Source organism: Rhinatrema bivittatum, chromosome 1, assembly GCF_901001135.1.
Source record: "Rhinatrema bivittatum chromosome 1, aRhiBiv1.1, whole genome shotgun sequence".
NCBI classification, from domain to species: Eukaryota; Metazoa; Chordata; class Amphibia; order Gymnophiona; family Rhinatrematidae; genus Rhinatrema; species Rhinatrema bivittatum.
In genome coordinates this window covers 159,793,607-159,811,404 of record NC_042615.1, presented here as the reverse complement: position 1 = coordinate 159,811,404, position 17,798 = coordinate 159,793,607, and the positions used below count along the sequence as shown (strand labels likewise).

The following is a 17,798-nucleotide window of genomic DNA, read 5'->3' as shown; positions in this document are numbered from 1 at the left end:
AGAAAGGGATCATGGCAGGACAGCACTTGTAGCTCTGAGATGCGGCATGCTGAACACACTGCCAGCAAGAACACAATCTTCAAAGTTAGTGAACGGAGGGACAGGCCCCGGAGGGGTCTGAAGGTGGATCCCGCGAGGAAATCCAAAACTATGTTGAGGTTCCACAGGGGCACTGGCCACTTCAGTGGCGGACGAATGTGCTTGACTCCCTTCAGGAAGCGGGAAACATCTGGGTGCGTGGCAGTGGTCTTGCCATCCCTCCTGGGACCGTACCAAGACAGCGCAGCCATCTGGACCTTGATGGAGCTTAGGGAGAGACCATTCTGAAGCCCATTATGCAGGAAATCCAGAACAATAGGGACTGTGGTCGCATGTGGATTGGTGCCATGAGTGTCGCACCAGGCTTCAAATACTCTCCAGATCCTTATGTAAGTGAGGGATGTGGAAAACTTGCGGGCTCGGAGGAGCGTATCTATCACCGGCTCCGAGTAACCTCTTCTCTTCAGTCTAGCCCTCTCAATGGCCAGACCGTAAGAGAGAATTGAGCCGGATTCTCGTGGAGGATGGGACCTTGACGAAGCAGGTCCCTGAAAGGAGGCAGGGGAAGAGGCTCCCCTGTCAGCAGTCTTCTCATGTCCGCATACCAGGGTCTTCTTGGCCAGTCTGGTGCCACTAGAAGAACTAGGCCTCTGTCTCTCTGAATCTTGTGAATAAGGGCGCCCAGCAGGGGCCACGGAGGAAAGGCGTATAGCAGAGTCCCTGGAGGTCATGGCTGAACCAGGGCGTCGATCCCGTGAGAGAACGGATCTCGCTTGCGGCTGAAGTATCTGGGCACTTGAGCATTGGACCTGTCCGCTAGTAGGTCCATGTCCGGAGTCCCCCACTGATCCACGATCATCTGGAAGGCTGTGGGGGACAGCTGCCATTCTCCTGGATTTAGGCATTCCCTGCTGAGAAAGTCTGCCGTGGTGTTGTCCCTTCCGGCAATGTGGATGGCGGAGATGTCCTGGAGATTCGCCTCTGCCCAAACCATCAGCGGGGCTATCTCTAGGGACACCTGTTGTCTTCTGGTTCCGCCCTGTCGGTTGATGTATGCCACCATGGTGGCGTTGTCGGACATCACTCTGACTGCTCTGTTCCGCAGTCTGTGAGCAAATCACAGGCAGGCTAATCGGACTGCCCGTGCCTCTAGATGGTTGATGTTCCACCCTGACTCTTTTCTGTTTCACTGCCCTTGGGCGGTGAGCTCTTCGCAGTGTGCTCCCCATTCGCTCAGGCTGGCATCCGTGGTGAGCAGAGTCCACGTGGGGGAGGACATCTTCGACCCTCTGCTCGTGTGGTTGGACTGCAACCACCACCTTAGCTGAGCCCGTAGTCTGGCTGGTAGAGGTAGATGCACGGAGTAATTCCGGAAGCGTGGGCTCCATCGAGAGAGGAGGGAGCGTTGTAATGGTCTCATATGGGCCCTCGACCAGGATACCACTTCCAAGGTGGATGCCATGAGACCGAGAACCTGCAGATAGTCCCAAGCTATGGGCCGGCTGGCTCCCATCAAGGACCGTAGATGCATCTGGAGTTTTAACCTTCTCTTGGTGGTGAGGCTGACTTTGTCTGCCTGGGTGTCGAACTGGACTCCCAGGTATTCCAGTGATTGGGAAGGCTGTAGGCAGCTCTTGTTTAGGTTGACTACCCATCCCAGACTTTCCAGCAGGGAGATCACTCTGTTGGTTGCCCGATGGCTCTCCTCTCGGGATTTCGCCCTGATCAGCCAATCGTCTAGGTAGGAATGGACAAGGATTCCTTCCTGTCTGAGCGCCGCTGCCACCGCTATGATCACCTTGGTGAAGGTCCGCGGCGCCGTGGCTAACTCGAAGGGCAGAGCCCGGAATTGGAAGTGTCGTCCCAGAACCTTGAAGCGTAGGTAGCGCTGATGGTCCCGATGGATCGGGATATGCAGGTAGGCTTCTGACAAGTCTAAGGCCGTGAGGAATTCCCCTGGCTGTACTGCGGACTTGACTGAGCGCAGAGTTTCCATGCGAAACCTCGGGACCCTTAAGTATCGGTTGACTGACTTGAGGTCCAATACGGGCCAGAAAGTGCCCTCTTTCTTGGGTACCATGAAATAAATGGAATAGTGCCCAGAATCCATTTCCCATGCAGGTACTGGGATTATGGCTTTCAAGGACAGGAGCCGCGCCAGGGTAGCTTCCAATGCTGCCTTCTTGTGGATTGGACACGGAGATTCCACAAACCTGTCCGGAGGGATGTGATGGAAGTCCAGATAATACCCCTCACGGATGATGGCGAGGACCCACTGGTCCGACGTAATCTCGACCCATCTGGGGTAGAAGAGGGTTAACCTGCCCCCTATGGCCTCGTCCCCCGGATGGATCGGCTGATTCTCATTGTGGGGTGCGGCCGGGACCCGAACCCGAGCCGGCTCCCCTCTTGTGCTGCTTGGTCCGAAAGGTCTGGTTCCTGGCCTGAGGACGAGGTGCCTGATAGCGACTCCTATAGGGAGTGAAGCGTTGGGAGCTTCTACCTCTGGAGGGCCTTGGAAAGGTGCGCTGGCTCCTCTTGGACCTGTCTTCCGGCAGCCGAGGTACTGGAGAGGCACCCCATGTGCTGGCCAGTTTATCTAGGTCGCTGCCGAACAGAAGAGCCCCCTTGAACGGCATTCTAGTGAGACGAGTCTTAGAAGGAGCGTCGGCTGACCAGTTCCGGATCCAGAGCTGCCTCCTGGCTGCTACTGAGGAGGAGACCCCCTTGGCTGTCGTACGGACTAGGTCAGAGGCGGCATCCGTAAGGAACGAGAGAGCTGACTCCATGTCTGCTGCCGGCGCATTGTTCCTGACCTGTGACAAACAGGAACGCGTTACCACTGTGCAGCAGGTTGCGATTCGCAGAGACAGAGCTGCCACCTCAAAGGTTTGTTTCAGGATGGCGTCCAGGTGTCGGTCATGAGCCTCCTTGAGGGCCGCCCCCCCTCCACTGGAATGGTAGTGCGTTTGACCACCGCGCTAACCAAGGCGTCCACCTTAGGGCACGCCAGCATATCCTTGATTGCTGGGTCCAGGGGGTACATGCCGGACAGGGCCCATCCCACTTTGAATGAGGCCTCCGGCGCATTCCACTCCAAATCGATCAGCTGTTGTGCCGCTTGCAGGAAGGGGAAATGGCGGGCTGTGGGACGAAGACCCTCCAGCAGGGGGTTCTGCGTAGATGCCTCCATGGTGCTGGGGCCTGGAATAGCCAACTCAGTCAGGCACTGAGAGACCAGGTCGGAGAGATCCTCCTTGGGAAAGAACCGCCTCATAGTACGATATGGCTCTATCCCCGAGGGAAGTTCCCCCTCCTCTGGGGGTTCGGACTCGTCCTCCGAGACATCAGGGTCCGCAAGAGCCGGATTGCCCGGAGGCGGGTGCCCGCGGTAAGGGCGAGAGGGCCCGGGGACAGGTTCAGCCGGGGCAGCAGGGCCTGGACGGGAAGCCGACTGCATCTGTACAAAGGCGTGAATCCCCTTAAATAAGTCTACCCAGGAAATGGAAGCGGTCTCTAGCCGTCGGGGTACCAGGTCCTCCGGGATTCCTGGCTGTTCGAGACAGCCCGCTAGATCCGGGGTGGCCCCTGGGGAACTGTCAGCAAACCTCGGTTGAGACTGGTCCTGGCCTGAGGCTCCCACGGCCTCCTCACATTGGGCACAAAGGGAGTCTGGCTCCTCGCTCTGTGTGGCTCTAAGATGGCATGCTGAGCACAGGCCAAGAGCTTTCACGCCAGAAGCAGGAGGTGCCACCTCTGGAGATGCCGGGGCGTCTATGTGTTCCATCGTGTCTTGCGAATGCAGAGCACCGGCGCTTATGTGTCAGCGATGTGCGCTCAATAACAATATGAGCCCATGAATAATATGCGTTCAATAATATGCGCTGAGGAATATGTGTTCAGCAATATGCGCTCAATAATAAACAATATGCGCTCAATAATAAACAATATACGCTCAATAATATGCGCTCAACAGGCGCCTATCCATGGGCGCTGAATACCTGAACAAGGCAGACAAAATGGCGACCTCCACGGCGTGCCGCATGCAGGCAACGCCGCCGATCCTCGTACCTTGGAGACCAAAAGTAAAAGATTTACACCTTATCTGATCCTCGGCGCTTCCCGGCTGTAACCCGGGCGGTCTCCGGCTGCTGGGGTTGAGGAAATGCACCTGCTGCCTCTAAGCCGCCGAACGCGTCTCGCTCGGGGCTAAGTCCTCACCGGGACCGAGGCGCCTCTCAGCCAGGCCCAAGCCCTTCTCACTCGGGGGCTAGATCCCTGCCGCGGTTCGGCCACCGGACCGAGGCGTAGACCTCCGAGGGGTCGCGGAAACCACCTCGGGAAACTCAACTGGGGGAGGGACCCGAGGGTATCACCGCAGGAGTGCGGGGCTCGTCGTCTGAGAAATTTGGAAAGTAGAAAGTAGAGCTTTACATAATGACCTTAGTTCTACAGGACACTCACAATAATAATGGAGGAGGAGGAAGACATTTGATTTAGGAAAAAAAACAAGGAAGCTTTTACGGCATGCTTTAAAAGCATGCCGTAAAAAAAAACCTTCCATACTTCGAATTATAAAGAATAAATCAAAGGAAGATTTCGATCTTAACAATTTTAGACCCATTGCTACATTAACATCCCTAGCTAAGCTGATCGAATCAGTAGTGTTATCTCAACTATCAAATTATCTATCAGAAAATGATATACTACATACAAATCAACATGGATTTCGCAAGGGTCACTCCACTGAAACTCTTCTATTGACTTCATTTGACACTATATTTCGGGCTTTCGATTCTTACACAGATCACATTATTGTCTTCTTAGATATTTCCGCGGCCTTTGATACTGTTGATCACCAAATTCTCATGTCTATTCTTAAATCTATAGGTATCTTGGGTGCTGTATTACAATGGTTTATTTCATTTCTATCTGATCGTATTCAACAAGTTAATATAAACAATCATTCTTCCGAACCATACTCTATTGCATCAGTTGTTCCACAGGGTTCTTCTCTATCCCCTATTCTTTTTAATATCTATCTGTTACCTCTTTGCCGCATCTTAGCCTCACTAAACATACAATTTAAAATCTACGCCGATGACATACAGTTTATGGTACCATACAACACCTCCTGGACTCATACATTATCTTTAGTATCCTTATATCTCACAACTATTGACACATGGCTTTCTCACAACCGATTGAAACTAAATAAAAAAAAACCAGAAATAGTCCATCTCTCATCAATTACAGATTCATCCATAGGCCCCCCCCCCCCCAACTTGTATTTAATGGAATAACTATCCCCATTTCCAAATCTGCAAAAAACTTAGGTATAACCATCAATTCAGACCTTTCATTAAAGCAACACATATCCACAATTACCAGAAATTCATTTTATAAGCTCCAACTCCTGAAACGACTTCGCCCTCTACTTTTCTTTCACGATTTTCGGACTATACTTCAATCACTTATCTTTTCGGTGCTTGATTACTGTAATTCTCTTTATATAGGTCTCCCAGATAACACACTCCACTCACTTCAGCTGATCCAAAATGCAGCAGCACGTATCAAACTCTTCCATAAAAAATCACATTACCCCGATACTTCAATCATTACACTGGCTACCAGTTAAATACAGAATACAATTCAAGATCCTGTCCATTATACACTCCCTCATTTACACTCCTAATTCTGTTACTTTATGCTCCATTCTCCGAATATACAAACCCGCTAGACATCTAAGATCACTGGACAAAAACCTTCTAGATATCCCATCACCACGACAGGCCCGTCTTGACATCACCAGAAAAAGAGCATTCTCAGTCATTGGACCAATCTTATGGAACGCACTACCGGACTCTTTAAGATCCATATCAAACTAAACATTTCAAAAAATCCTTAAAAACACACCTATTTCAATCTGCATTCCATATATCACACTCTAACATAACCTCTTTTCTCTCATGCATGCAAATAAAATGGCACAACATTATTATATATTGATTTATCTTATGTAAATTATTGTTTTAGATACTTTTTTATTTTTTGAGTATTTTTGTAATTTTATGCTTTTTATAATTTTTATAATCTTACGTTTTTTAAGTTTAACCTTTACTTATGTTTGTTTTTTTATTTAGTTATGTAAACCGTTTTGATTAAACACTGTTTGTAAAGACGGTATACAAACACTTTTAAATAAATAAATAAATAAAATCTCTTATTTGTGGAAGGGGAAATCAGTTAATATATTTTTTATTTTTACTATTATTTAAGTGTGCTGTCTAGAATTCATGCTTACAGACCACTACTGGGAGGATGGCATCAGGGTGCTGGAGGAAGAGTAGCAATATTAATAGCTTGAGTTCTTTGCCACAGCAGCAACTAGGCCAAATTGTGTCAGACCCATGGTTGGCATTTAAAACAACTGGTATGAAATATGAAACCAGGTCAGTAATTGTGCTACATGCAACATCAATTATTATAACTTATCTTAACTACAAAAAAATATAACTTGGAAAATCAATATATTTATAAAAACTTCAGGAATTTACTTGATATTCTTGCACAGGGGTTTTACTAATCTTTTCAGTACTGTTACCATTTTAGTATGTGTGTCAAAACATTCCTAGATGTGCTTTTTCTTCCAAAAAGAAAAGGTGCTGGCATAAGTATTGCACTTTAAGTTGTATAACCCTTCCCGAAATAAACACTTTTATATCCAAAAAAATCTTTTAGAATATTTTCTTACAAAAAAATGAAATTAGAGCAATCTGATTGCTTAGCAGCAGAGCTGTACACTGCCATGTAGAGCACCTGGGTTCAATTCTCAGGTTGCTCTGGGCTAAGGATTTTGCAGAGGCAGCATTTCTGAGGAAGGGTGGGGGTGGGAGAGTCTCAGCCACTATTCAGTGACGACACCTAATGGCTAGACTTAGGATACATGTACACAGAGCTCCAGAAAGAGCCACAGTATGTGACCTCTGGCTGAGGACAGTCAACCGCAATAGCTAGGCTAGATGGAAGGAGAGAAAGTTATACATGGGAATATTCCCAGGAAGTTGCAAATAAAGGATCATGGCACCAAAACTTCACTAGAGGCCAGTAACGACTTAACTGGAAGCCCAAAGGAACAAGAGAAAACTACTAGGCTAAAGAAAAGAAAAAGTTTTTACTTTCTCAGGCTGTGTGAAAAATTTGGTTGGCAGCACAGGATCCTTGGGCGAGTCTGCGTTGCATGAAGCGCTTTTGCTGTTGATAACAATCAGTGCCACATCACATACTGTGTAGAGCTTCTAAAACGAAAAACAGAGAAACACAAGGTATTCAAGCCCAGGACTATGAGAAATTTTCTTTTTCAGTCACAGAATAGTACAGGGGAGTCAAATGGCAATCCTTGAGGACTGCAAACCAATTTACTTTTCAGGAAATTCTTAATGAACATGCATGAGATATATTTGCACACAATTATTAACACAGTAGATCTGGGGTTCCCAGACTATGAAGCGTGGGCTGGACCCATCCCACAAAGGAATTTTTAAATTTTAAAACGTGTAGTAGTGGAAGAAACGCTGGCAACCTTACCCAGCCCCAGCTAGTAAGGGAAGACCTGGCTGGGCTCACTGACAAAGACTGCCGCTGAGGGAAGGCCAGGACTCGCCAGCAGCAGAAGAACTGGCCTGACCCACCAATGAAAATTGCCACTGGCGGGGAAGCAACACCCTGCCAGCAGAAGACGACCTGCCAGGTAAGGTAAGGGAGGATGACCAGTCAATCAGGGGAGAGGCTAGAAGGGAGGGTGTTATAGGTGAAGGGAGAGTGGTAAGCGAGAAGAGAGAGGAAGGGAGTAAATGTAAAGGGTGGGGGATAGGAGGGGTGAGACAAAGAAGGGAAAGGAGGGGGAAAAACTGAATAAGAAGAGTGAAGAGAAAGGAAAGGAGGAGAGAAGATTGAGTGAAGGGAAGGAATACTAGGGAAAGGTGGAGAGTAGGATGATAAGGGAGGGAGGGAATAAGAGGAAAAGATGGGGAGTGGTGTGTTAGAGGGAAGGGAGCGGAGAAGGGTGAGTGAGAGCAAATTAGAGGGAAAGGAAGAGAGGGAAAGAAAGGATGAGTGAAGTGGAAGCGGAGGGAGGGGGAACAGAAGGGTATGCACTACACATACACCCTACCTACCTCAAGGGGAAGGAGGAGAGAAAGGCATGTAGCAATGTTCCTGGGGCTGGGGCAGGGTTGCCAACTTCTGAGAAATCTAGAATTGTTACTGTATTCTGCTACACTCCTGGAAACCCTGAACCCTCCAAATCCTAGCATCCAAAGGGACCGAATCCCATCCCACCAAACTCCAAGGGAGAGACCCCCTCTCCAGCCCCATTGAAAGTTGTAAAATGCCCTATGTGGCTCTTCTCTTGAAAAGTTTGGGGACCTCTGTAGTAGATGATGGCAGGAAAGGACCAATCGACCCATCCAGTCTGCTCAGTTACTCCTGTCTATACTACTAAGGATATACCACAGCTGTCAGCCATAGAAAGGGACTTCTTAAGATAACTCTTCTTATTCATGACAATATTTGTTGTCTCTCTCATTTGCATTGTATTTCGAAGATGAGCATACAAGATCCTCAACTTAGTTCACATCCAGCACTCCTCTTCCAATGTCCAACCACAAAGTTTTGTAATAAAGTAAATAGCTACAACACTAGCATGGCTGTAGTCTAAAAACTGGGCCTTCTAAGAACCCTGCCAGACAGACTCTGCCTATGTGATTGCCTACATTTCCGCTAGATGTCTAATATTTCAGATGCTTGAAAAAACTGAGGGAGAGAAGGAAAAAAAAATCTTATGCAAATTCATTAGGAGTAATCAGAAAACCAGACAGCTTTATGACTCTCGAGCACTGTAGTATGATGTCCCCTACCCAACTAGGATTAAATAAATGCAATGATTATACCTAAAATTGGGGCGGGGATAATTCCTTCAAAATTAAATTTCCTTTTGAACACTTGGTATACTGTGCTTGCTATGGGGTTGCCAAATTTTCTCACCTCATTTGTCTTGGGATCATCTGGCGACTGGGTATCTTTTGTCTGTTTGATGCTTTCTGATATCTTCCTCATGAAGGCATGGCTGTTGTTCTCATTCTTTGTCATTAAAACCTCAAGCATGAACCACAGGCACCTTAAAGGAAATGAAAGTTTTGTTACAAGGTGTGTGGTTTTATTCATGCAAATCCCACCCTAGAATCACTGAATATGTTTCAGTTATTTAAGTTGTACAAACATCTCAGGCAGAAAAACAAAACAAAACATGGAAAATAAGGCTTGCAAGAGCGTTGTATGTACCAGACTAGCGATAGCATTTGCAACTCTGGTATGCACTAAGTTTGCCAGTGGCTGTGCTCTAACAGTTACACCAAAACATACTGTACAAATATAACAGGAACATGACCATAAAAGGACATAAGAGTGGAAAACAAAACAAGTTGATATTTTGAAGACTCTAGCTCTGAAGTGCACAATTCCAGTCCTCTAGGGCTGCAAAATAGGCCTGGTTTTCAGGTAACTTAACATGTATGTTCAAAGAACCAGATTCACTTGCATGCATTGTTCACCCTCAAAACAAGGCCCGCAGCTTTTATTGACTGTTTTACCAATGCAATTTATTACGATTAATCAAGCAATAATAAACAAACATTTTTAAGCATTATCTAAAAAGACAGGCACTGGATTTCTTTACAAACGGAGAAAAAAAATGTTTGAATCTGTAAAATGATTGTTCTCCAGTAGGCACGTCACATGGCAGTTTTCTCCAGTGACTAGAATGCAATACTTTTACTGCTTATTAGTGGATGTTCAGAGGCTTATGGCAGCAGGGAGACACCATGACAGTTCTGCTCAAAAATATCCTTGGTATTGCAAGTCCCAATTTAACACTAGGCCTTTTTTAAGGTTTTTGTATATTTAACTTTTTTTAATTTTATTTATTTTTTTAAGAAACTCATCCCATAATTCATCCCACTGGTTTGAACTTACGCAGGAAGCAATGGTCATTGTTCAATCATACTGGCTCAGGAGAAGGAAGATGTGGCTACAATATGCATACGTGAAAGATTAAACAGTCCTCACTTTGCTTGTGCGGCCAAGGTCTCATTAGAAACTCAGAGCAGAGGTTCAAAGGGAATTTGACTAAGCTTCATGTTCTGCAATAACTGCCAAGTGGCTGCACAACTTGGGACTATTATTTTAATCTTTGTTTCTTTTTTTTTTTTTTTTTTTGAGTGTTTTGTTGCTCTACTCCTGTGCCATATGACAGAAAACAGTAACTCCTACTTAATGAAAATATCTTTACATCTTGCCACATCCTAGCAGGACATTTTATTTCAACCATACATATATATAGAAACATAGAAATGACGTCAGAAGAAGACCAAACGGTCCATCCAGTCTGCCCAGCAAGCTTTCACAAATTCTTTTTTCTCATACTTTTCTGTTACTCTTGTCCCTTTAAATAACGTTTTTGGTTCCATTTCCCTTCCACCCCCGCCATCGTAGATAGCAGTGCTGGAGCTGCATTTAAGTGAAGTATCTAGCTAATTGGTTTGGAGTAGTAACTGCCGTAATAAGCAAGCTACTCCCACGCTTGTTTACCCAGCCTGGGCAACTCAGTCCTTCACAACATGTTATGTTATGTTATGTTATATTATGTTATGTTATATTATGTTATGTTATATTAGCCTGTGTAACTCAAACCATTCACAACATATAATGGTTTGCTTTATCCAGATGAGCCAAATTATATTCCAGGCTGCTAACAGCGCAAGTTCAAACCTGTCTTGTGCCCTTTAGATCTTGGCTCTCTAGCAAGTAAAAGTTTTGTCTTCTGTGTTGTTAGATGATGTCATTCACACGCATAACTGATTTCACATCCTGATTGTCTAAGGAGAATATCATATATTTAGTCTGAAAGCTGGGCTAATTTAATAGCCTGGTTACCTGGAGAATCAGATGTGTACTTGGTTGTACATTAGAGCATATGAAGTGCTGTGCTGGGTTAGAACATATGAAGTGCTGTGCTGGGTTAGAACATATGAAGTGCTGTGCTGGGTTAGACCATTGAGCCCAGCATCATATTTCCAAAAGTGGCCATTCTGGGTCGCAAGTACCCAGCAGATCCCCAATAGTTGATCTATTTCTTGAATCTCACACCCAGGAGTAAGCATGGGATTTCTCAAGTCTACCTGGCTAATAACTATTTAAGGACTTTTCCTTCAGGAATATGTCCAGTCCTCTTTTGAACCCCACTATGTTAGGAACCTTGACCACATTCTCTGGCAACAGATTGCATAGCTTGATTGTATGCTAAGTGAAAAAAAAATATTTCCTATGATTTATTTTAAATCTGCCATTTGCTAATTACATGGAGTGTTCCCTTTGTCCTAGTATTATTTGAAAGGAAATTAACTGTTTATTTATCCGTTCCAACTCAATCTTGCTTTTATAAATTTCAATCATATCCTCTCTGTTGTCTCTCTTCCAAACTAAGGGGCCCCTCATTCATTTAGCCTTTCTCTATAAGGGAACTTTTCCATGATGTTTATCATTTTTGCTGCCCTTCTCTAGACTTTTTCCAGGTCCACTATATGTTTTTTGATATGGAACAACCAGAATTGCATACAATACTCCTCAAGGAACTATCCAAAGGCATCTCTAGCTTACTGCAAAATGCAGAAAATCAAGTTGTACACAGATATCCATTTGTTTCAATGCCCTTCCAGTTTCTAGTAGTCAGATTTGGGATGCACTAAACTTGGGGTTACAACCCTTAAATAGCACTATCATTGATCTGTCTTCCAAAATTTTGCTAGTTATGCTATTTTTCACTATGTTATCCTGCAGCAGTGAGTGCTGTGTGAAGCTGTGTAGCAAAATGGGGATCTGTGCCCATGATTATTGTTGGGACCTTTGTTTTCCCAGTAAGAACTCCTTTCCCTAACACATGCCTGAGCTAACATGTAGATGACATCCTGCAGGTACTGACAATCATGGGGTTCTCTTTTGTGGCAGGCAGGATGGCTACCTTGATCCAAAACCAAGCTTGAACTGCCAGTTTCTTCAGTTGCCTGTAGAAAATTCTAACTGTGTGAAATTTTGGAACAGTGTTATTGATCAGGAAGCCAGAATCATGAGGGCTTCTGATTTACGGTCAAAACCAAAATAAATTCCAGTAAAATACCTCTGATGGGGAAACTGGCCTTTTCAATTCTAAGGAAGATCAAACGACTGCCAGAATGGTTTAATGGTGTGGTGAAAGAGCTAAGCCAAAAGAGCATCTTTCAAAAAAATAGAAAGTAGACCCAAATAAAGAAAACAGGCAAGAGCATAAGCATTGGCAAGTTAAATGCAACACAATAGTTTGACTGACCAAGACAGAATTTGAGAAGAAGCATGACAGAGAAGTAAAAACGAACAAAATCTTTTGCGAGTACATTTGAAGCAAAAAGCCTGTGAGGGAGTCAGTTGGGCTGCTAGATGACAAGAGGAGTAAAAAGGGTGCTCAACAAGGACAAAGAAATAGCAGAACTAAATAAATTAATTTTTTGCCTGGGTCTTTACGGAGGATATTGGGAACATATCCATGCCTGAAACATTCTTTGACGGCAAGGATTCTGAATTAAAGCAAATCTATGTGATAATGGAGGTTGTAATACATCAAATTGACAAACTAAAGAGTAAAAAATCACCAGGACCAGATGGTATCCTCCCCAGAGTCTTAGAACTCAAACATGAAACTGCAAACCGGTTATTAGTAAAATGTAACCTATTATTTAAAACAACCACAATATCTGAAGATTGGAATGTGGCCAATATAACAGTGATTTTTTAAAAAGATTTCAAGGGTAATACAGGAAACTATAGATTGGTGAGCCTGTTGGTGCTGAATAAAATGGTAGAAGCTATTCTTAAAAGCAAAATCACTCGCCATTCAGATAGACTTGGCTTAATGGGGAAGAGTCAACATGGTTTAGCAAAGGGAAGTCTTGCCTTACAATATTTTTGAAATAAACATGTAGATACAAGTGAGCCAGTGGATATAGTGTATTTGAATTTTCAGAAGGCATTTGACAGTCACTCATGAGAGACTCCTCAGGAAATTCAAAAGTCATGGAACAGGAGGCAGTATCCTATTGTGGAGTGGTACTGGTTAAAAGATAGGCAACAAAGGGTAGGACTAAATGGTCAATTTTTCAAATGGAGAAAATTCATTAGTGTATTATCATAGGGACTGGTACTGGGACTAGTGCTGTTTAACATTTATAACTGATCTTGAAAAGGAAAGAATGAATGAGGTGATCAAATTTACAAATGACACAAAATTATTCACTGCTGTTAAAAAAAAACAAAAAACAAAAACCAAAAACAAAACAAAACAGTGTATGTCGTGGAACTGCAGAAAACTTGTGAGAATAGGAAACTGAGCATCTGAATAATGAGTGAAATTTAATGTGGACAAGTATAAAGTGATGCACAGAGGGAAAAATAATCCCAACTACAGGTATACAATGATGGGTTCTGTACTGAAAGTCACCACCCAGAATCATTACAGGATGTCTACTGCATTTAGTGGATAATGGTGAGCATGTTTTGCTCTTACTTTTGGACATGGAGGCAAATTTCTATCTGGTTGACCAGGAGACTGCATGTGAGAGTAACCAGCAAGAACAAACAATTACAGGAAGACAATTCTGTGCTTAAAGACTGGGTGGAAGACCTGGAAAAATCGATCTAGAAGAGAGAATATGCACTTTAGGGGCATATCTGAGGAAGCTGCATATTCTGACTGTACACTGGTTGTCTCTAATATATGTGCCCTAATATAGAAAAAAACAGAGGGCATGGAGGAGACACCTAAAATAGTGCTGGATAGAGCCCACAGATCTCTTGCCCGCCCAAGGGGTAATGTACCCAGAGATATCGTGGTGTGCTTTCATGAGTATGCTGTAAAAGAGAAAGCAGAGTTGCTTACCTGTAACAGGTGTTCTCCCAGGACTGCAGGCTCCATCTGACATCATCAGATGGAGCCCTGTCACAGAACACTTTTGTCAAAGTTTCTAGAACTTTGACTGGCACACTGAGCATACCCAGCATGCCACTAACCCTGTAGCCACCAGAGGTCCCCATTCAGTCTCGTTTGTAGCAAAAGTATGAGAGAAAAATAAAATAATTAAACGTAAGCAAACCCAACTCCGCGGGGTTCGGGTGGGTTTCGTGAGGACCAACATCCTGCTGTCCTGGGAGAACACCTGTTACAGGTAAGCAACTCTGCTTTCTCCCAGGACAAGCAGGATGGTAGTCCTCACATATGGGCGAATAGCAAGCTACAAGCTGAGTTATACGTATGAGGCCAAGCAGCACACACGTGCAACAGGCACAACAAATGGGGTGCTGTTGGCAAGGATGAGGCAGCCTGAAATTCACAGCAGGTCGAGGTAGGACGAGTTGGGTTCTTACATTGGGAACAAATTTCTTAGGATAGACTGGCCAAAGACAGAATCTTGTCATCCAGCCTTGTCCAGGCAGTAGTGAGCTGCGAAGGTGTGGAGAGAACTCCATGTCGCAGCCCTGCAGATGTCAGCAATCGGTACTGAACGGTGGTGTGCTACTGACGTTGCCATTGCTGACTGAGTGTGCTTTCACTTGTCCCTGTAGTGGAAGGCCTGCTTGCTGGTAACAGAATGCAATGCAGTCTGCTAACCAGTTTGACAGTGTTTGCTTGCCCACCACATTCCCAAGTTTGTTCTTATCAAAAGATATAAAGAGTTGGGTGGACTTCCTGTGGGCTGTAGTGTGGTCTAAATAAAATGCAAGAGCACGCTTACAGTCCAAAGTGTGCAAAGCTCGCTCACCTGGGTGAGCGTGAGGCCTTGGAAATAAAGTGGGCAAGACTATGGACTGATTTAAAAGGAAATCAGTTACCACCTTAGGAAGGAATATAAGGTGAGTGCGAAGAACCACCCGGTCATTGAGGAACATTGTGTAGGGTGAGTAGATCACAAAGGCCTGTAACTCACTTACCCTGCGAGCAGACGTGATGGCTACTAGGAAAAGAACTTTCCATGTAAGGTATCTGAGTTTGCAGGAGTGCAAGGGGTCAAAAGGCATGTGCATGAGCCATGCAAGGACAACACTGAGGACCCCCAGTGGCCCTAGAGGAGGCTTAAGCTGTAATAAGCCTCTCATAAAGCAACTCACCAGGGGTTGAGCCATTATCGGGGCATACCCTATTCCCTGATGGTAAGCAGAAATGGCACTAAGGTGCACTCGGATAGATGATGTCTGGAGACCTGATTCCAAGAAGTGCCAGAGATAATTTAACAGACTCTATGTGGGGCAAGAAAAGGGATCGAAGCCCTTCTGTGTGCACCACAAGGTAAATCTCTTCCATTTAGAGTGGTAGGATTTCCGTGTGAAAGGCTTCTATGAAGCTACTAGAACTTGAGATACGTCACTTGAAAGGTTGAGTGGTTGTAGTATCCGCCTTTCAACATCCAGGCTGTCAGAGAGAGGGCCTGGAGGTTCGGGTGGTATAACTTGCCGTGATTCTGTGTTATGAAGTTGGGCGATGTGCCCAGGCTAATGGGGTCCTGGACAGAAAGATCGAGAAGAATGGGAAGCCAAATTTAGCGTGGCCAATACGGGGCTATGAGAATCATTTAGCATGGCCAATATGGGGCTATGAGAATCATTAAGCCCTGGTAGCTTCCTGAGAGTCTTGCTTATTAGCAGAATCGAAGGATTCGCATAAAGCAGGCCTTTGTTCCAGGGACGGGCGAAGGCATCCGTGACTGGTGCTTGGCGGTCTCTGTGCAGAGAGCAGAAGTGTTCCACTTTGTGATTCTGACTGGACGCAAAGAGATCGATGGTCGGATGACCCCACCAGTGGAAGATTCTGCTCGCAACTGAGGGATCCAGAGACCATTCGTAGGGCTAGAAACGTCGGCTGAGGTGGTCTGCCAGTGCATTCTGAGTGTCCGCTAGATAAGTGGCTCGCAGAAGAATGGAATGCGACAGGGCCCAAGCCCAAATCTGCGCCGCCTCATGGCACAGCAGATAAGAGCCCGTGCCCCCATTTGTTCAGGTACCACATTGCAACGTGGTTGTCTGTTTGAATCAGGACAACTTTGTTGGAGAAGCAGTCCTGAAATGCATAAAGGGCGTTCCGCATCGCTTGAAGCTCCAGAAAGTTAATTTGATGGGTCCTTCGGCTGTTGTCCAAGTCCCTTGAGTTTGAAGGCCTTGGACATGGGCTCCCCAACCTAGGTCGGAGGCGTCCGTAGTTAAGGTCACCTGAGGAGCCGGCTGCTGGAAAGGAAGACCCACTTGTAAGTTGGCTTTGTGTTTCCACCATGCAAGGGACAGACGAAGCTGGCTGGTTATGTGTACCAGGGACGACAGCGGTTGATAGCTTGTCGCCACTGGGATTTTAGAGTCTACTGGGTCACTCTCATGGCAAGGCGTACCAAAGGGGTGACATGGACTGTTGATGCCATGTGGCCAAGCAACCTGAATAGCTGGCCAGCGGAGGCTCTTTTCCGACAGCGGACAAAGCTGGCAAGGTTGGACAGCGTAATCGCATGGTCGTAGGGTAAGAATGCTCTAGACAGTGTCGTGTCTAGGTCTGCTTCTATAAAGGAGAGAAGATGAGACGATGTCAACTGGGATTTGGGGTAATTTATTAGAAATCCCAATGAGTTTAGAAGCCTTATGGTGAGACAGAGAGAGTAGAGGGCTCCTTGATTCGACTGGCTTTTTATGAGCCAGTCGTCCAGGTATGGAAAAACATATATGCCTCTGCTGTGTAACTGCACAGCCATGACTACCAGGCACTTCGTAAAGACTCGAGGCGCCGAGGCTAGGCCGAATGGTAGTACCTTGTATTGATAGTGACTGTGACCCATCACGAATTGCAGATATTTGCGATGAGGAGGGGAGATCGCAATATGTGCGTATGCGTCTTGAAGGTCCAGAGAGCAGAGCCAATCCCCTTGTTGAAGTAGAGGAAGCATGGTGCCCAGGGATACCATTCTGAACCGTTCCTTGTGAAGAAATGTATTCAAGGCACGGAGGTCCAGAATAGGCCAGAGGAAACAGAGAGTAGAACTAAATGGTCAATTTTCTCAGTGGAAAAGGGTAAACAGTGGAGTGCCTCAGGGATCTGTACTTGGACCGGTGCTTTTCAATATATATATAAATGATCTGGAAAGGAATACGACAAGTGACATTATCAGATTTGCGGATGATACAAAATTATTCAGAGTAGTTAAATCACAAGCAGATTGTGATACACTACAGGAGGACCTTGCAAGACTGGAAGATTGGGCATCCAAATGGCAGATGAAATTTAATGTGGACAAGTGCAAGGTGTTGCATATAGGGAAAAATAACCCTTGCTGTAGTTATACGATGTTAGGTTCCATATTAGGAGCTACCACCCAGGAAAAAGATCTAGGCATCATAGTGGATAATACTTTAAAAGCAAACAGAATGTTAGGAATTATTAGGAAGGGAATGGTTAATAAAATGGAAAATGTCATAATGCCTCTATATCGCTCCATGGTGAGACCACAACTTGAATACTGTGTACAATTCTGGTTGCCGCATCTCAAAAAAGATATAGTTGCGATGGAGAAGGTACAGAGAAGGGCAACCAAAATGATAAAGGGGATGGAACAGCTCCCCTATGAGGAAAGGCTGAAGAGGTT

General features: G+C 45.3%; 1 protein-coding gene and 1 non-coding gene across 3 annotated transcripts in view; both read right to left on the bottom strand.

Annotated features, from left to right (window-relative positions):
• Positions 1–17,798, bottom strand: part of PDS5A (PDS5 cohesin associated factor A) — a 734,756-nt gene that overhangs the window by 176,745 nt on the left and 540,213 nt on the right. For both annotated transcript variants that reach the window (XM_029589173.1, XM_029589180.1), the window contains exons 27-28: positions 9,085–9,217; positions 7,218–7,337 (exon numbers count right to left, since the gene is read on the bottom strand). In XM_029589173.1, coding sequence (XP_029445033.1) covers positions 7,218–7,337; positions 9,085–9,217 — 253 coding nt within the window. The remainder of the gene's footprint in view (positions 1–7,217; positions 7,338–9,084; positions 9,218–17,798) is intronic.
• On the bottom strand, positions 6,568–6,670 carry LOC115082782. The gene has a single exon (XR_003854271.1). It is a non-coding gene; the product is annotated as a U6 spliceosomal RNA (small nuclear RNA).